General features: G+C 58.0%; 1 protein-coding gene across 1 annotated transcript in view; it reads right to left on the bottom strand.

The window, feature by feature from the left end:
- Positions 1-437: 437 nt before the first annotated feature.
- SULT4A1 (sulfotransferase family 4A member 1) overlaps positions 438-20,252 on the bottom strand; it is a 33,336-nt gene continuing 13,521 nt past the window's right edge. Inside the window, exons 2-7 of the mRNA XM_081060484.1 lie at positions 16,826-16,956; positions 15,473-15,553; positions 14,742-14,868; positions 10,195-10,289; positions 4,812-4,950; positions 438-1,887 (exon numbers count right to left, since the gene is read on the bottom strand). Of these exons, the coding sequence (XP_080916610.1) occupies positions 1,775-1,887; positions 4,812-4,950; positions 10,195-10,289; positions 14,742-14,868; positions 15,473-15,553; positions 16,826-16,956 (686 nt within the window). The 3' untranslated portion in view covers positions 438-1,774. The remainder of the gene's footprint in view (positions 1,888-4,811; positions 4,951-10,194; positions 10,290-14,741; positions 14,869-15,472; positions 15,554-16,825; positions 16,957-20,252) is intronic.

Here is a 20,252-nt window from a genome sequence, read left to right as displayed (position 1 = left end):
AAGGAACTAGTCTGTTGGAAAACTATCAGGATTTTCCAGGCAGCCCAAGCTTTTTCAGATAAAACAATGTCCTGGACTCTCCTTCCACAGGAATGGGGACTTTGGACTTCACAGTGAAGTGTAATTTCTGCCACCCTGATAGTGGGACCTCCCCCCCCCCGCAGAGGGAGAGGCCCGAGATGCCTGTATCCCTGAAGTCTCCCCCACTTACTTTCATTCCAGCTTATGGAAGGTACCAAAGGTGATGGACAAACAGTGAGGCGAAGTCAGCCCGTGGCATGTTCGCATCCAAGGGAAACAGCCCAGCCCAACACGGGCCTGTGACCCTGTGCGTCAGCCCCAGGGTTGGGGCATCAGCGCGGCTCACAGTCACACTGCCCTGAGTGCTGGGACCACGTGGGACCCCCCCACACCCGTCAGCACACGCTCGACACAAGGCATGGGACGTGTCTTTATTAAAGAGGCAAGCAAGCTCAGAAGCATCTGCGTGCTCAGAAACAACCATTCAGTACTAAAAATAGAAAAATAGAAAAGAAATTTCACAGAAGGCAGCCCCGTCATGTATACACAGGGAAGGGGCTGCCCAGCCCACCACGCCATGCCACATGCCACCTGCCCTGTCCCAGTTGCTCCCCTTCACAAATAAAACACGAGTGCATGTCTGCACCTTTTCAAAGACGCGACACAGAACAGACCCTTACACAGCAGTGACCCGTCTGACCACCACTCTGGGCACTTCCCAGCCACATAAATACCCGAGACCACCCCAGTCCCACCACGGTGGCAACACGCGTACAAGCTGCTCACCTGGCCGTCCACTTCTCCAGACAAACATGGGCCAGAGAATGAAGCAGGTGGTGGGTGAGCAATAGACACCACCTCTGCACCCAGATATACTGAGGTGCAGGGCACAGAGACAAAGGTGGGATGGCCAACCTTCTGAGTGAAAGAGCGTGAACCCTGCAGAATGGTTCTCGTGTGGTTGCATGCCTCAGGTACAGACAGAACCACCTGAGCACTGGCTAGCGAGCACTTGAGGCACGAGCAGACTTCCACTCGGGGAACAGAAGCCAGCCGTGGGCTGAGAACTCAGACTGCAAGTACGCTCCGTGTCTCCGAGGCAGAGTCTCCAGTTGCTACATGAACAGATTTCTTCACGGACTGTTCCATCCCTTCTGAAAATGCCCTAGTGAATAGCTTCTGCTTTATTTCAGGGAGGTTACAAAGAATGAACTCCATCCTTCTGACAGTGTCCCCCTAGCCCCCACTCATCTGTGTGGTCACCTTCCTCTCAGTACCAGGTGAGCACTGAACGGCTGTGCCTTACAGAAGAAAACTGCAAACTTAAAGCGTCAGCCCTGAGACCCTTCCACCATTCGGGTATGGCTCGCTCCTGAGTCCCCTTGGAAATGCGCTTTTATTTGGTTTACTGACATTTATTTAGATTTCCAGTGAAAAGCTCTATAAAATACAATAAATAATGTGGGGCTGTAGAAGGCAGACATTCTAGTTGCATATGTTACAGACTTTGTATTTAGGGTCAGCAGAACTGCAATCTTTGTTTGTAATCAGACGTGGAGAGACTTCAAGCTCCAAAGGCGGCACAGCGGCAGGGACAGAAGCCACCCACCTCCTCTAATCCCTCCGCTCTCCCCTCCCCGCCACAGTCACAGGGCTTCTGGAGCTTGTCCGGCGAGTAACAAATGCGTGCCTAGGGGACTTGTAGCTAGCGGTGTCTGGGTACTGTGAGCATGCAAGTTTGCCGTGGCTGTTCTTATAAATAAAAGTCAAACGTGAGGTCACACTTCCCCATCTTCTGTTTGTACACCAGATCAAACTTCTCGTTCATGGAGACGGTGAAGATGTCCTTCCACAGCCCGACTCTCCCTGAAACACAAACGAGAAGACTTGCTGAAGTGGGGTGCTGTCAGGCCCGCCACCGACCCAGAGGAAGCCTTGGGAACGGATCTGGGACCTTGCAGATCCATTCCTGGGCCCTCTGAACGTGGCCTATGGGGGCAGGACAGGTCGTCTGAACTACAGGTGAGCTGAACCCGCTTCCCTAAGTCTGTCGTCCTGGTGTCCTGTCCCACTCGGGAAGCCCAGCACCACACATGTGCAGAGCCAAGGCGGCAAGGACGACCTTTGCCCCTGTTCAAAGCTGGACCCCAGCACCCAGGCACAGAGCGGTGATTCTCAATACCCGGAGGGTGGACCGTGTCTGTGGAATGGATCCACTGCCAGGCACCATGTGGAGTTGGGAGGTCCATGACCCCACATAGTCACTCACGGCTCAACAGCTCAACCGAGGCAGCATGTGCTTCTGGAGAATTTGAAAGGTAAAAAAAAAAAAAAAAAAAAAAAAAAAAAAAAATTCACCCGAAAAGGCAGAACATTTTATGGCAAGCAGGAAGCTGCCTGACCAGGGGAGGATGGAGCGAAGCCTGCCTGTGCCACCTCGGGAGGAATGAAGCAGTCGCAGTATCAGCTGGCTTGTGTGACTTGATGCCAAGCGTGTGCAGCAGCCAGAACAACTCGACTCAACACCAAGAAAGTCAGGGGCGGCCCTCAGCGGCTCCACCACGGCTGCAGCTCAGGGAGGCCAGTCAGAAAACCGGAGCCGGCAGGGCAGATGTGCAGGAGCCCAGAGCCTGCAGGCAGATGTGCAGGCCCGGGGCTACGGCTCATTTATAGGGCTTAGGGAAAAGGAGAGCGAGCTCAACGTGGCCCAAAAACTTCTGACCCCACCCACTTTCCTGCTAACTACAGAATCTTCAGTTGGTCTGGTCAAATACCCCTGCCAAAGATGTCAGAAGAGGGGACGCCACCTCCCAGCTTTGGGAGCTGGGAACCCATCACCTGGACCACTATCAGCCCCGCACCCCACGCCAGCGTTGGAGTGCGTCATGATGCTTTCCAGGAACGGCCTTGGGGACCGAAACGCTGGCTCTGCATTCTCTCTGTCAGCAGCATCTCTGAGATCAGAGCTCTGCCGTCTCCTGCAAACACCCTCATTAGTGCTGTTAGTAACAGTCGTCCTTGTCCTGGCAGGACCTCGGGTATGAAATTGCAACCCTGCAGGTGCTGAGCTAATACAGCCAACATGACGAGGATTTTCTCTTCAGTCATAAAAGTGACGTCCGCGTTGGAGAGGGAAAAAAAACAAGAGAAATTGTTCCTGCTCCCCGCTAATGATACCTAAGGGACAAAATTAGGAGCTTCTAGACCAACCAGACTATAAATATATTTTTCCATGATTATTTTTCTCAACTGAGGCAGCTGAGAGCTCATCAAAGGAGTCACCCACCTGGTTTAGGATTTGGAATCAAGACAGTGCAATTTATGCTGTGACATGAATCAAATTTAAGCAATGCAGCTGGCTACTCCAGCCCCTGCACTTTCAGCAACGCAGGGAGGTCTTCCGAGCAAAGAGGCAATGTGCTAAAAGAAAACAAAATCAAAGAACTGAAATAAAGCAAAACCAAGGTAAACAATGACAAAGCAACACCTCAGAAGGAGCATATGGCACGCAGTATGCTCTCAACACTTCTTTACCACACAAATGAACCAAAAGGGGTATTTGGGAGGAGGTCACACCCAAGGATAACAAAACACAGCAAAAGCAAAACTAAAAAAGACCAAATAAATTTTAAATCATAAATATTTGTGAGGATGCAGCCAGGAAATAAATTGCGAGGTATTTTGGTTTCAGTTTTCTTCCTGGAAGAGTTGACTGCCTGCTTTTATGGGAAAGGACCGTGCACTTGACCTTCAGAACGGCCGTGTTAGCCACACAGCAGCCATCAGCCCCTTTCGGAGGAGGAAGAGCTCGTCTAAGTCAGAAGGCTGACGGAAGGTACTCCCCCAGGACGCAGAGCAGCTGTGATGGGGACCCTGCCCTTCTGTCACCACCCAGGTAGCTCCCTGTGTGTCTGAGATGGACTGCAGAACACCCCCTCCCCATCTCTGGGCCCCCCTCCTGCATTCTGGTCGCCTGGGAAAGCTCCAGATTCACACAGCCGGGAACCAGCTTCAGGTCTACACCACCAGGTGTCTGAGGCAACTCACTCTCACCAAGAGGGTGGCTTACATGGTCATGGCCACCCCTCGGGGCTCAGGGGGCTTAATGCCTGAGCACCCCAAACCAAGCAGCCTCAGGACAAGGAGGGCAGCCCCACCCGAAATGGAGTGGATTCCTGCCTGCCGGGAGTACCTTCCCCACCGCACACTGCTCATGCCCAAGCAGCAGCTCCAGGGCCAGCCTGGGAGAGGCCTGTGCTTTCTTCTGCTCACACCCTCCTCCCAGGGGGGTGGGGTACCTGTGCAGCCAGCACCCCTCAGGTGAATACAGGAAATAGCACTTCCTCACATGGGGTTGTCCCACCCATGCCATTTAACTCCCACAAGCCAGCTGAAGCCTGAGGAATCCATCTGTAGCTGTGAGCTTAGAAATTCCACAGCCCCAAACCCATCCCTGGGTTCTGCTCTGTGGGGCCATCTGGGAAGGCGCCTGCTTGAAAACACCTTGCGCACAAAGCCTGAAACATTCCTGCAGGCAGGGTGTCACTCCTGTAAACTAACACACCATTTGCTGGGTTAAAACAAACAGCAGCAGGAGAGTAAACCGGCCCAGCTTCCAGAAGACCTTCTGGCCCCCCGCAGAGCAGAGTGCTCTGGAGAAATGAGACACGGATGTGGGGGGTCACGGACACCGGCAGGGAGGGAACTGGGCCCCCCGGGGCCGAGGCAGAGGAGGGGGGCAGGGATGGGCAGGGGCGAGGAGGGGGGCAGGGATGGGCAGGGGCGCGTACCCCGGCCCACCGGCAGGGCCTCAGCATTGCAGCACTGGTCCACCAGCTGGTGGCAATGCTCAGTCAGGGACTCCAGCTGGGCCTTGTCACAGGACACCCCCAGGAATCTGGCCAGCTGCTCCACCATCGTCACCAGGTCCTAGAAGAGAAGAGCAGAGAGCAGGGGAACCCGTCAGAGGCGATGCCTTTACTGACCGCAGACTCTGGGCTGGACACCATAAGGTGCTTTGTGGACACCGCCTCACTGAGTCCTGACACACGCCTGGGAGGGGCTTTGTCTGGAAATAAAATCCAGAAGTTAGGAAATGGCCCAAGGGCACTCAGTTCTCAACAGGCACATCTGGAATTGAAACCCAGGTCCTCTGGGGAATCTGGAAGCAGACATGAGTTTAATATACTTGTGCTCGTTTTAAAACAGTAGCAAAAAGTAAAAATCCATGTCGATTACAGAATTGTACACTTGAAACCGATGTAATTTTATTAACTATTGTCACCCCAATAAATTGTAATTAAAAAAATAAATCCACCTCGAACTGTGTCAAGTGCGAACTGAGCAAGAACGGCTCACTCTCTTCTGCCCCTTTCTCCCATCCATCAACTGGAATCGAGACTGGCATTTGGGAGAGCAAGGAGGCCCCTGGGGACCCCACATGCGCCCCAGGGCTGCCCCTCACCCAGCAGGGGGAGCCAGCGGGTCTGGAGCAAGATTCACCTACACTTGGCACGCTGGCTGACGGCAAGTCGACTTGGGGCCCCATCAGTCCACCGCTCCTAACAGCAGGAGCCTAGGGACGTGCGCCCTCCACCTCGCCACGCCCTCCACCTCGCCACGCCCTCCACCTCGCCACGCCCTCCACCTCGCCACGCCCTCCACCTCGCCACGCCCTCCACCTCGCCACGCCCTCCACCTCGCCACGCCCTCCACCTCGCCACGCCCTCCACCACGCCACGCCCTCCACCTCGCCACGCCCTCCACCTCGCCACGCCCTCCACCTCGCCACGCCCTCCACCTCGCCACGCCCTCCACCTCGCCACGCCCTCCACCTCGCCACGCCCTCCACCTCGCCACACACAGCCCCTCCCCACTGCCACCACTCTCTCCCTGGGAAACATAGCAGATCCTCAAATAACATCTTTCATTGCACTTTGTTTCATTATCACATTGATGAGATTCCATGGGAAACTAACTCCTATTCATATCAATTAGCCTGTGCTAAAACTGGTTTCGTTACGGTACGTCATCGTTTCACTTAAAATTGCAGAACCTACAGACATCGTACAGTGAGGACTTACTGTGTCCACCAAGGCACCTCATATTCTCAATCCGTGGGTCGCCAAGCATTCTGCCCAGAACCCTGAGCTGTCACAGGCAGTCCCCAAATGCTGGTGTCTGGGTCACATTAGGAAAACGCTGGAGGTTGTTTCATCTCGTGCAGGTTTATAAAAGAAAAGGAGCGTCCTACGGACTGACTCTGAGAAGGCCTACAGTGAGGAACCTGTTTAATGTCTTTCCTACAACATTTTCCAAACCTTAAGGAAAGTTCTGTGTAAGCTGGTTGAAGCGTCAGCTCTGCTCTGAGCTCCCACGGTCATCACACTGACTCTAGTCCTGCCCTCCCGCTGCTGCCCCCACCACAGGGGGGGGAGCCTGAGCACAGGGCTTAGCTGGGGGCGGGGGGTCAGGTGTGCAAAAGATGTCAGATGAACACAGGAATAAAAAGAGCACCTCTCACTTGCTCTGCCACTTGGTATTTCTATTTAAAAGGTAACAAAGAGCAACAGAGATTGAAGACACCTGGCCCTCAGAAGGGACACAAGAGCGGGACGCAGTTGGCCCATCACCACAGACTGCTGGAGCAGCTGACGGAGTCCTGACTGGGCCACTGGTGTAACAGCCACTCGGAGAGGAAGGCACATCTGTCCACGTGCACTGGCTGCACAGGACAGGGCCGCTCGGGCTTACGAAAGCACACTGTGCCAGCAGGCGGCGTCCCCACTGCTGACTCCTCCCTGCCATCCAGTGAGTCAGGGGCTCCGCACCTGTGGCCGGTGAGAAGGGCTCGCAGGGGTTACTGCAGGATTCACGGGGTGCCAGACTGGGGCAGCCACAGTGAGGGGCTGAGACGGAGGGCGGGTGTGGGAACCCCCACGTGGGCGTATGAGGTGGTGACAGTTCAAGTGCTAAGTGTGAATCTCACACAGTGAGATGAGAAGAGATGAGAACGCGCCAGGCCTGGTCCACACTCCTGGGGACCGATGACGTTCACTCAGGCTTCGTTTTTTGGATCAAAATGTAAACAACGTGAATTCCTAAAAATGCGATGGATAGTCACTTAATCTCTATTAAAGATATGCCACAGCATTATTGAGGTTTCTGAAAAACAGAACCTACACTTGCCAGTCATTATAGAAGCTAAAACTCTGACTGCCGTAGGGAGGGAGGGAGGCCACTGAGTCATCAGACGGGCTTGAGCAGAACCTCGAGTCCCGCTGCGACAGGCCGGCGTGGCAGCTGGTCTTGACCTTTACACAGAGACCATTAACGCAGAGAAGGATGACCACTCCTCTCTAAGGGCATGGGGCAGAGTCCAGAGTCGCCAGGCTTAAAATTAAAAGTGTGTGTTTTTGCTTTGAAGTTCATGTAAACTCTGCCTTCTGTCCCCTTGTGGTTTAACATTAAAAATAGTTAAGTTGCTCATGGGTGAGTTAACTGAAGTTCCAGGAAGAACCTGCCAGCCCTGCCCGGCCGCTGCAGGTGTGTGCACAGCTGGATGGCCAAGGGGCTTCTTTCTCCCGCACCCACACTTGGCTGGGCACTGCCATGTCACAGGCTGGCAGAATCACAAACAGCGGCCCGAGCACCCACTCCCGTATATGCCCCATGAATTAAGAATGCACATGGTCACTGAGGCACTTATTCAAAACTACCCCGAAATGGAAAGCAGCACTTCCCACTGACAGGGGAATACTCTGTGCCATAGTCCCGCCTCTGAACTACACAGAAACGAAAAAAAACAAATCAGCTCAGGTGAGTCTCCCAAATACTACGCTGAGCAAAAGGAGCCAGACACAAAGTACACGCCATGCGACTCCATTGACAGGTGGCTCCAATCCAGCAGGAGTGGTATGTGGTGACAGAGGTCAGAATGGTGGCTATCTCTGGAAAGCGGGGTGTCAGCCGGAACGAGCTGGAATGTTTAAATCTTGATCTGGGTGGTGGTTACACAGATATATACAAGTGCAAACGAAGGTCTTGAATCCACCTAGAATTCTCCTGTATGTAGGCCACAAAGTGGAGGGTTGGCCTTACTGCCCCCACCTCCAACTGCCTTCATCAGCACCCCACTCTTGGTTCAGCTCCCAGCCGGCCTCCCCCCCAGGGCTCCCACCTGGCTGCTGGCTACTGTGCAGCAGAAAATGCTTGTGCAGCTGCCAGCCATGTCTCTAGCAGCCGTGTCTGGTCTGCAGTGACACAGGCACGACTGAACACGAGCTCCCTCACGCGCAGACCTACCCTCCCAGCTCTGCCCCAGACGTCTTTCCCCTGGGTGTCCCTTTACCTGTGCTCCAGCCCTCAAGCTGGTGATGCCGCACCACCGGGCAGCAGTTATGGCACGGGCCCTGCGGGGACGATGCTCAGGGTCTGCGCCCAGCTGTACTCGCAGCAGAAGCACAGCCCGGCAAGCTCCTCAACCCCCGCGCCTCTAGTTTCTTAAAGAGGAGGGGAGAGCTTCTACCTTGAAGGCCATTCATTCATTCAACAAATACTGAGAGCTTCTTAACGTGTCTGGCATGGACTTGAGTGCATGAACACGACAGACAAAATTCCTGGCCCTGAGGGAGTCTATTCTGGTTTGGGAGACAGTAAGTAAAATAAATGCATAGTAAAATACGTCAGATGATGATAAATGCTGTGGGGGAAAAAAAGAAGAGGGGTGTGCTGGGGAGGGGGAGAGGCGTCGATTTTAAGTGGGGATCAGGGAAAGTGTCACTATAGGGACAAAGACCTGAAAGAAGTACGAGTGACCACGTGGGCATCTGGGGGAAGAACGCTTCAGGCAGGGGCACAGCCTGCGAGAAGCTTCGAGGCCGCTTGGCACTGGCTGCCGTGATCCAGGCCAGAAAAGAAGCTGACCTAGACCAGGGACCTGGGGCAGAACTGGGCGAAATGGTCAGATGAGAGGCAGATTTTAAAGGTCGAGCCACAGGATTTGGAAAACGGACATAAGATGTGAGAGAGAGAAGTCGAGGCTGATTCAAGACTCGTGTCCAAGCAATGGAGGATGGAGCTGGCTGCCCTGAACATAGACGGGAGAATGCGTGGAGGCTTCGGGGAGAGCTGCCGTTTGTTTTGCACACAATAAGTCTGCAGTCTCTACCTGGTACCCAAGTAGGCACCAAGGGGCAGATGGAGAGCGAGCCTAAAGGTGTACATCTGGCCTGGGGTGGTCACCAGGGGAGGGCACACGGATGGAAGGAAATGAGAGCTGCTGGCGGGAAGTCAAGGAGAAGGGAGCAGCGAGGGACACAGGACAGTGGTGATTGATGCCTGTCTCGTGCTGCCAGGAGGAGGCAGAAAGAGATGGCACCTGAACCCCACGGACCACTGTTGGAACAACATGGAAGTCACGGGCGACCCGGACAGAACAGCTTGGGGGTGGAGATGGGGGGTGCGAACCTGGCTGGAGAAGGTCTGGGGTAGAAGCAACTCTAAGGGGCTCGGCAGCCAAGCTGGGCAGAGCAAAGGGAAAGAAGCCGCCGGAGAGAGGGGTGCGGAAGGCTGCTTTATGCTCCTTGTGACAAAGGAGCAACATCAGCACGTTCCTTTCCAGATGCTGCAGACACACCCAGCAGCCAGGGTGACCCTGGTCTGGAATGAAGTGCGCTAACACACAAGCAAAGAACTGCAAACAGGACTCGGCAGGCTTACAGCAAGGCTTTAAAAGTGCTGATGACAGGGGTGGAGATGACATGCCTGACAGGGGACACGTCACCCCCCTCCTTCTAGACAGTGAGCTCTCCAGGGCGCAGGCCCGGTCCTGCTCCTCTGCCCCACTGCCACAGCCCGTCATTCAACAGCCATCTCACACCCGTTTCCTCCTCCACGCTCCGTGCACACACTCAGAAACATTCATTACAGAAATCGATTAGCAGGTAAACCCACAGGTTCGTCAGTTTGGGAACCGCCCCTCGAAGGCAAACAGCTGGGAGATGAGAAATTCCGACTCTGCCAGCTCAGCCCTTGGCCCCGAGCTGGTGAGCAGCGTACAGAGAGGGTGCTGGGTGGCAGTGAGGCCAGTCAGCACAGGGGCCCCAGCCCTGCATGCGCCCGGCCCGGAGCCCCGTGCCCAGGCCCTCGGCAGCCGCCCCCGCGGCCACTCACCCGGTGCATGTCTTCGTACTTGAGGAAAAGCACGTTGGAGTCCAGGCGGTGCTCCCAGAACTCCTGCACATGTTCAAACCAGGACCCGTAGCCCACTGTGAAGACAAGAGGACAGGTGAGTCACGGCCACATGGAGGAAGCGTGTTTTGTGCGGTGGCCTCACGCCCTGTCTCCCCTCCTGCTGCCCAGGGGCTGTGGTTCAGGAAGAAAAGCAGCAGCTCTGAGATCGGCGGGGAGCACCCCACGGACGAGCCCCTTCCGAAGTCCCACATCCCCGGGCAATCTGTGCAGTTCTGTCCGGCCAACCGCCATCAGCCTGTCCCCTCCCGCACTTTCCAGATGCCCTGAAGACCTGACTGTTGGGGTGAGGCCTCTGCTCACCTAGGGCATGGATGGTCCCCGGCACCCATGAGTTTCTGTGTTTAATGTGGTCACCGGAAAGAGAACGATGCCCAGTGGAAGTGGGACACAGGGCCAGTGGGTTTTGCTGGTGGGGACGGGATGGGGTACAGAGGCTCTAAGGCAGATCCCAGCACAGGCCCTGCCAGGCCAAGGGCCACAGCACAACCCCAGGCAGCACCCGGAAATCGCAGAGACGGGAAGGCAGCATGCCCCGTGCTGCCCGCATTCCCTACAGGCCTCAGGCTCTGGTCTGGGGGAGGGTCACACGGGCAGGTGGCTGATCAGCGTAGCCAGGCTGCTTCTCTACTTCCTTTATTAGCTGCTGGTTCTCAGGGCCTAGTCACACTGAGACGTGCCCACCAGGACGGTTCCTACAGGAGTCTTCCATGTGAAACGGGGCAGCCCTAACCAAAGAACCCTGTGTGGCGATGGGGCGCGGGCCCCGCTGGCTGATAGGACCACCGGGTGTGCTGGCCACCCCGCGTGCACCCTCACCCACACACCCCTCCCAGACACCAGGTCTAGGGCTCGGGGCGTTCCCAGCCTAGCGGGACCCGCCAAGGACACTAGAAACCACGATATGGAGTGACCAACACGAAGGAGTTGCCATGGGACCCAGGAGGGCCCTCTGCGCACTCGGACAAACCCTGAAGGATCGTAAGGGTGAGACAAACAAGGACAGGAAGGAGGCGGCGGCACAAAGGGGAGGGTTGCAAGGGACACTAAAGGTGCAGGAGACGGGAAGGCCGACAACGGGGTTCAAACGCCCGGTGACAACATTAGACGGGAGGGATGGCAGCAGAGCGGCCTGGAGAAGGAGAAGGGCTCGGGAGTGAGGCGGCCGGCCTCTCACATCCTGCACTGGCTGTGTGACCTGGGCAGGCCGCTGAACCTCTCTGAGCCTCCTCCTGCAGCAGTGGGGTGACAACAGAGCCTGTGCCCCCCAGGGCTGCTGGGTGCTGAGAGCACGTGTGCAGCTCTTCACCCGGGAGGGGCTGCAGGGGGCACCTGTGCTTCTCTCGCTCTGGTGGCACCCGAGGAAGGCTGGGGGGAAGGGGGGTCGGGCCCGGGCAAGGCGCAGTGACGGGTCCTCTTTGTACTGCTGAGGCACAATGAAGCCCAGCAGTGGCAGGGGACGGTTATTGCTCCCGGTCCGCCTACGGTCTGCCATCTCGCCAGCAGGTGGCAGCACAGCAGGTGACCCACAGCCCGCCAGGGGCCCAGAGGATCAGTGTCAGTCAGGGGTCTGGGTGCTGAGGTGTGGCTGAGGGGTGGCCCTCTTAGGCCAACCAGGCCCCGGCTCCACCCCTCCTGAGGGATGAAGCGGGGGTTCTGGAACGGGAGGGGCAAATGGGCAGAAGTGAACGGAACACAAAGAACAGGGCTTCAGCAAAAGGCCTTCTTCTGACACCACTGCTGGGTAAGTCCTGGCCGCTTGGTGTCCTCACTGCAGGGGTTCTAGCTGCTGGGCCCTGGAGCTCAGGCCTCGGCACCCTCCTCACGGCCAGCCTGGCCCATCCCCGCTCACTCCTGCGCACCGGGAAGAAACACACAGGGGCTCACGCTCCACACCACAGCCCCCGTATTCCCTGCACGCCTTAGGGCTGTGTGGACATAGACAGGAGGGGCGCCGTGGGGAGCAGGAGGATGTGAGGAGGCTGGTCACTCGCACGGGCACACGGCTGACGGCACAGCGAGCGGTGAGGACAGCAGTCACCGCACATGGGGACACGGATAGGGACAGCACATGCCCGCCTCACTGAGCCCTGGTTGGCAGGTACAGGGAAGGTGTGGACCTCGCTGGTGGGGATGGTGCCTTTCACACTCCAATGTGCCATCCAGGGAACGGGGCTCTGCCAGGGCACCTCCTGCCTCTCCACCTGAGTCCCTCTGCTCCTGAGACGGCAACATGCTTATCCAAGCGTATTTCTGGGAGAATAAGCGCTCACTCACCCCACTCTGGGAGTGATCCTGCCTACAGAGTGTCTGCTCCACAAGGCCCCTGCCAGCTGGGCCCGTGGCCCTGGGCATCCCCCCGCTCCCCAGAGTATGTGAGTCATAACACCGAAATCACCCAAATGCCGTTCCATCAGCAGATCCTCCCACCTTGCTCTCTTAGTAATTACTAAGTGTCATGTCACTGCTCCCCCTGCAGCTTATTTTTCAAATGTTTCAGAACCTTGGACAGAGAACACAAGTGGCCTCCTTCAAGCGGAGATATGGGGCACGGGCTGGGCACAGAGACTGAAGGGAACAAGGTGGGGAAGCTGAGTACACCTGTGCAGGGGCTTTGTGGGACCGCGGCGAGGGTGAGTGACCTTGAACTTCAGTGCTGCGACCTTCAAAATGTGGGCAGGCCTGAACTGGGAGAATTGGACCCGCTCTGGACCAGGCAGAGAGCTGTAAGCCCTACACCACGTGGACATTTCAACTTGGACACCTGCTGTTTGAGGCAGCATGGTCCTCACCAGGTGGCTACTTCTGTACAGACAGGAGCACATGCTCGGACGTAAAAATGTGGCTTTGCGAACGTGAGTGGCTGGCTCCAAACGCCCGGGAGGCCTGAGGGACCTGGGCAGGCGGCAGGGAGGGAGGCTGGGCAGAGGGCCCTTAGCAGGCTCCAGGGGCCTCGGGGCGCAAGGGCCTGGGTGGGGCCTCCTCCTCGGGGCCACCTCCTCGAGGCCCACCTCCCCAGGGCCACCTCCCCGGCACCCTCCTCCCTGGGGCCCTCCTCCCCGGGGCCTCCTCCTCGAGGCCCACCTCCCCAGGGCCCACCTCCCTGAGGCCCACCTCCCTGAGGCCACCTCCCCAGGGCCACCTCCCCAGGCCCACCTCCCCGGGCCCTCCTCCCCGGGCCCTCCTCCCCGGGGCCACCTCCCCGAGGCCACCTCCCCGGGGCCACCTCCCCGGGGCCACCTCCCCGGCACCCTCCTCCCCAGGGCCCTCCTCCCCGAGGCCACCTCCCCGGGGCCCTCCTCCCCAGGCCCTCCTCCCCGGGGCCCTCCTCCCCAAGGCCTCCTCCCCGGCACCCTCCTCCCCAGGCCCTCCTCCCCAGGCCCTCCTCCCCGAGGAGGCCACCTCCTTGAGGCCACCTCCCCAGGGCCCTCCTCCCCGAGGCCACCTCCCTGGGGCCCTCCTCCCCGGGGCCCAGCTCCCGGAGGCCTGATCTCGTCTTCCGCTAGGGTGAGGAGACAGCGCCAGTTCAGCTGCCCAGAGTTCCATTTAAATTTGCGGCACTGGTTCCTGGATTTCTGTCATGCACTTTAGCCACTCTCATCATATAATCTTACTGCAGAGCCCTGACTGGGCTGGACAGTGGATCGAGGCTGGGCACTTGAATTGGGAAATAAAACAGGAAGTGTATTTTCAGACTTGAGTATGCAATGATCTCAACAGATTTAATTAAAGTACAGATATGACCTGTTTCAAAACTCTTCTGGAGCAAACTCTAAACTGCCTCTTGCGGTCCCAGAAAGGTGCCCAGAAAAGCCATGGGGAGCCCCCTCAGGGAGGGGAACAGAAGTGAAGTGAGGAGGGGCGACCATTGCCAAGGGGGCGGCTTCCTCCCCGGGCCCAGCGCAACAGGTGTGAGCCGGCCACTTTTCCCCTGGGGAGGGGAGACATGGAAGGGCCCCTGCTCACCCTTCTCCCCTGGGAATGAGCCTCTTGAACAGAACACTGCCTTTCCAAAGTGTACCCCGCCCTGGGTCACACTGGCCTGGGGCTGGAGGCTAAGCCTGCCTGTTCCTCAAGTCCAGCTCGAGGCCCAGGGGGCTCTCGCACGAAGCCACTGCCTCCACGCTGGCCTCTGTCACCAACAGATACCTGGGACTCCGCTTTCACTGTTCGGAATCCAGGGAGGAAGGGGTATGCTTGTCATGGGGAGCTTCTCAGAATCCCAACAATGTGGTGAGAGAAGGGCAGTGGTGGAGGAGGCCCACTCTGCTGTGCCTGAGCTATGACCTCGGACAAGCCTTCCTGTCGTCCCTCGGCCCTGGCTTCTCCTGCCAGCGGGAAGGCAAGGCAGGCCCACACGCGCAGCGACCGTAGGAACTGGGGGACGTGGGTAACGCACGAGCACACGCTGGTGTGCAATGAACAGTGAGCATCACCGCTGTAACGTCCACGCTGGCTGGCACACTTACACTTATCGTTCATGAACCTCCGGCAGAACTCCTGGAAAGTGCCTCTGTAGCTCATGGTCCGCAGGGAGCGGTGGAACTGGTAATAGGACACCACCAGGTCCTTGGGGTTCCGAGCCATGTATATGACCTGTCGGGGAGGTAAAGGAGGGGCAGACAGGAGGGCAGGGCTTACTCACAGACCCTTCCGCCCAGGCAGGCGGCGGTGAGCAGCTTCACAGACCCACACCCGCTCTCCTACGCCGTACCCTGACCCCTCGCTTCCGGCATCAAGGCCAGCCCCACGTGCACGTGGCCAAACGCGCTTTTTCACTATCTCTGCGGAGATGCACCCTGTCCCCACAACAGCATCTGCTGGGACAATTCCTCGAGCGTTTTATTATTGTACCTCTGTCCTCCAGAACCACCTCAAAAGCGGCAAGACAAAAAAATGCCGGTCCTGATACTGGTGGTAAGAATTAAGGGCTTCATAAACCTCATGTAGTTGAGAAAATAGGAAAATTCAGCCGTGACTACTCGGCTTTCAACAGGCAGAGGCTAGACTTAGGCTGGTCAAGTCCAAGTTCAACTGAGGCAAAGCCCAGATTAGAAACATGGATAAAACGCTAGGGACACAGGCTCCAAGACAGCCTATATCAGGGGTCTTACTGCACCTTCGGTTGCTGGGCACAGATGAGGTGACAGACCAGTGCTTGCACTTGTTAGGAACCCACTTGTAGGGAGCAGGGCATTACCTTGGAATCGCCGTTGTGGAGATCGGAGGGCAGGAAGCGGTAGGGGAGGTGGCTTTTGATGAGGCGAGGAGACGTGAGTTCCTGCAGCAGGGTCAAGGGGAGAGGCGCTCGAGAGAGGACTCACAGGTCTCAGGAGCCTTCTAACGGGGCCAGGCAGAGAGGGTCTCGGAGGCTCAAAACCACTCCGCTTGACAAGCATCACCTGAGCTATGGCCACCCTCCAGGCTGGGCCCTGGGGCCAGGTGCGAGCAAGACACAGCCCGTCCTCGGGCACCCCAGCCTCCATCAGCCTATGGTGGTCACAGGGGTCTGTCCAGAACACCAGGACGGGCACTGAAGAGCAGAGGAGGAAGCACGAGACCAAGGCGGGCAGGCTGCTGGGTTATCGCAACCACCTCACACGCAGGCCTTGCGACTCCTGGAACGTGCGCCAGGCCACGTGGCCGGGGTTCGGGATTCTGCACCCACGGCTCCCCTGCCTCAGCTGAACCAGCTCCTCCACTCTTTCAGGACCTCGTCTAATGTCCCCACCAAGAGGCCTGCTCTGTCCAGTCCCGCTTTGCTCCCTGCCTAGCACGAGTCACCACGTAACTACTACACCTCCTGTTTCCTCTCCGTCGGTCGCCCTCACTAGAATGCAGCTCTGGGCATGCAGTGACGGTTATCCGTGTGGTTCTCGGCCCTACTCCAGCGCCAAGAGCAGTGCCCGCCCGCAGTGAGCGCCCAGTGCAGCTCTCCTGATGAATCAACCCGGCTGAAGCCGCGTGGCCACGCACAAGCGCCGTGAGCAGGGTGCCGAGAAGGGCTCCCACCAGCCCTCAGACTTGATTGTGAGAGCAGTGGCCCAGAATGCTGCTCTGGGGGAGAAGGGACGGGCAGTCCACTGAGGCACTGAGGCCTGAACAAAGAGGTGACAGAGGGCAGGGTAGAGGGGAAATGCCAGCTACATCCGAGGGTAGAATGCACAGGCCTGGAGTAAGGTTTATTTCATTCTTGACACCACATGTCTGATGTAAACGCACCCCGCCCAGCTCGACAGATGGAGTGGGCGACGGGGAAGGGTGACAGGGGGGTGCAGCAAGGCCGCTCGCCCTCACACTTTGCCCTGTAGCCCTACTCCTGGCACCTGCCTCCTTTCTACCTTGAAGTCACCCACGTCAGCCACTGGTCCAATCCCAGGGTCACCGTCATAGGCTCTGCCTCTCTCTCCTGGCCACCTGGGGGTACCGGGAGCTCTCTGCGCTTCCTCCACCCACAGGGCCCCCCTGACCCCTCAGGAGCACTGTCACTCAGGGCGTAACTGCAGAAATGCCCACAGGGGTCCCAGGGCTGGGTGCCGCCGGCCCAGGGTACCTTGATGATGTCCAGGCCGGGCTGCGGGTACTCCAGGACCGGGAGCTGCTCGTCAATGTTCATCAAGCCAATCTCGTCAGGGTCGGCGCCCTGGCTCACCAGGTAGACCACCTCCTGCAGCAAGCTCGTGCCTGAAGGGAAAGGCCGGGGAGGGGGCTCTCAGAGGCGGCCTGGAGGGGGGCCGTTCCCAGGTCAGCACCTCGCCCAAGAAGCGGGCTGAAGGGCCATGGGGGCGGGGGTGTCCCAAGAGCACCTCGAGTCCAGTGGAAGAACACCAGTCTAGGCACAAGACCTCGGCCTGAACCCCACCCTCTGGGGTGACCGTGGGTGAGCCCGCCTTTCTGAGCTCCCATTTTCTCAGTGCTAAATCGGGTTGTCATGAGAAGTGAGCCCCCCCAGGGACTCAAAGACTGTCATAAACTAATAAAGTCCTGAACCTTCCAGAACCTCATTTACCCAGGAGTCATAAGGGTCCGGCGTAATAGCTCGCCAGCCACTTGATTACAATGAAACCTACAAGTAGCCAGTATCTACTGCCGCGAAACATAGGTACGCCCTGAAATCCGAGAAGCCTACTCCTAGGTACCTACCCAAAACAACACTATAGACTAGACGTGTGCTGGAAGAATCCTGGGCGTGTTGCTCACAATAGCCAAACCTTGGAAATACCAGACATTCATCAACAGTAGAGTGAGTTGTGACCCTCAGACAATGGGCGACTAGACGCAGTGGAAGCCTCGGGCTACCGCTGTGCTCCGCACGGCTGAATCCCACAGGCAGAGTGGTGAGCAAAATGAGCCAGACCCCAGAGGCCGTCTGGTGTGTGATTGCTCATGTTTCCGTGTATATTAGACTCCAAAGTGGGCACGACTAAGCTAGGTGACGGAGGTGGGAACAGTGGTTTGGGGGAGGCATTATCTCAGGACACAAAGGCAGTTCTGAGGTGCTAGGATTATTCCTTATCTTGGTCTGGTGGTAGTTACACAGGTACGCAAATGTTAAGTTATAATCCAGTTAAAAGGAAAAACCACCTGTCTGTGCAGTGGTGTGGTCAGCATGGGAGGGCCTCTCCTAAGAAAGGCTGAAGGGAAGTCCAGCCACGTGGACAGGCCACCCCTGTCAAGCACAGGAGATGGACGGCTTAGCCTGACGCCCCAAACCATCCAAGGCAGAGAGGCCCGCCCGGGAACAAGAGTACCTGTGTGTACCAAGGTCAGCTTCTCACTCGCTCGTGGGTCCACAGCCCCCCAAAGGGCTACAGGCCCGCTGACCAACTGCCCTGCTCACAGGTCACCCCAGGGGCTGCCCCAGGGACGCTGCTCAGATGCCCAGACAGGTCCCGCCTTGGATGTGGGGATGGCCCCTCCGGGCACATGTCAGGCCCATAGGCTCCCAGTCTAGACCCTTCCTCCTGCTGTTTCCCACTGTTCATACGTTAGGATCTGGGGGTCTCGCCACCTAGCAAGGCCTCCAGGTTCTCTGCACTGGCCCCTGGGGTGCGGGCTCCCCTTCCTCAGAGGCCCGCTTGGGGTCTCCCCTCCGCTGGGCACTCATCAGCCCGTGCACAGCGGCTTCAAGTTATCTCCACCAAGACGCTAACCTCCCTGACGCCCCCCTCCCAAACCGCCCCCCCACCGTTACTCATTCTGTCCCGGCGCCACGCCCCCTCCTCCAGGTGGCTGACCAGCTTGCAGTCAGCACACGATGACCACACGTGACCATCACCACACGTGACCATCACCACACGTGACTTGGACTGGCACTCCAGGGGCAGCAGCATGTCTGTCCCACCCACCCCAGCTCCCCGGGCCCAGCACACAGCGGGCGCTCTAACATCTCAGCATTTGCTTCGGGAAGGAAGAGCAGGGCCTGAGTCTGGCTGTGCTGTAGGCCGCCAAGGGCAGAGCCCTCGCAGGCGCCTAGGGCCCAGCAGGACACCCAACCACGGTCAGCCAGCAGCCCCCGGGAGAAGGGCAGCTCCCTGCACTTCTTCCAGCCTGTGTGTGAACCCTCCATTCCAGCTTTCAGCTCCAGGTCACCAGTGAGCCCCGGGCCAGCCCCGGCATCACCCCACCTGACCTCTCAGAACAGACACAGCTGGCCAGTTCCTCATCACCACCACACACTGGTCCCTTCCCTTCTGGGGTGCCGATCTCTGTTGCTGGTTCCTCATCCCCCCACCCTGAAAACGCTGACTGCCCTGGACCCAGCGTGGCCTCGGACCCCTCCTCTCCCACTTGCACCTATGACGCCCTAGAGGGCCCCATGCCGTCCCACCCCCCAGGCCAGCTCCCCACACCCACCCCTCAATACGTCTGTCTATCTGGAAATGCCCGGCGCCCACTGCCCCGCAGGACCAGGCCGGCCCCCACAGCCTGTCCTGCCCCACTTGCCTCCTCAGCAAATGACCCCCCACCCTGGACAGCTGCTCGGGCCAAATGGTAGACTCACCTTCCTCACACCTCACACCTCCGCAACCCCCGCTGGTTCTACCATCAAGTAAGCACAGAGCACCCTTCCACCCGGTGACACTGGGAGAGGCCCCACAGCTCTGCTTCTGCCCAGCTCACCCCACCTTTCAGTCTGTTTTCACCACACCAGCCGGAATGACCGTCTAACACGGACACGGGGTCGCATTCCCGTCCACTGAAGACCCCCGATGGCCTTGGATCTCCACAGAGTAAGGCCAGGTCTTCTCCACGGCCCACAGGCCTGGCAGTCACTCCATGCCCCCTACACCTGGCCTCTCTCCCATGGCTTCTCTCCATCCACGCAGCTCCTACTGCCCCGCTTACTCCCGCTGGTCGGGAGTGTGCTGCTTGAATGGCTGGTCTCCTGCCTGGAGCCCTTTCTTCCCCCTCAGGACTTTCGGGTGAGGGCTCCCCTGACACCCTCCCACCCTCCCACCCTCGCCTTGTCCCGACCCCACTGTGCCAACAGCCCAAAAGGCCTGCACACTCCTTTACTCTGAATGCAGGAACAAAACCTGGGTGCTGAGTAACCAGAAGGGGACACGATAATCAAGGAAGACTTCCCAGAGGAGGCAGCTTTGGAGCAGAGGCCCTGAAGGAAGACAGTGGTGTGGCGGCTTTTCAATTCAAACAGAAAAGCCTTCCACCCACTAACCATAGGACCCTCCCACCAACCTGAGAGGTGGGGACCATCAGCCCATTTACAGTGAGGCTCCTGAGGCCTAACCGGGCCCGTCCCCCAGCAGCTCAGGGCAGCTGCACTGGAGGGCATGTGCCCTGAGAAACACACTGTGGGCACCGCTCCTGACAGGCCTCAGGCCCTATTTTAGTGCTCCCCACCCCCACCCCGACAGCCCCCACAGGCAATGACCCTGACGTTCTCTGCAGGTTAACGTCTCGTCAACTCCACAGCCCCACCCTCGCCTCCATGAAACACCTGTGCCAGCAGCCAGCCT

Source organism: Rhinolophus hipposideros, assembly GCF_964194185.1.
Source record: "Rhinolophus hipposideros genome assembly, chromosome: 9".
NCBI lineage: Eukaryota > Metazoa > Chordata > Mammalia > Chiroptera > Rhinolophidae > Rhinolophus > Rhinolophus hipposideros.
The sequence above is the reverse complement of the archived record's forward strand: the minus strand, read 5'-3'. Positions and strand labels throughout refer to the sequence as shown.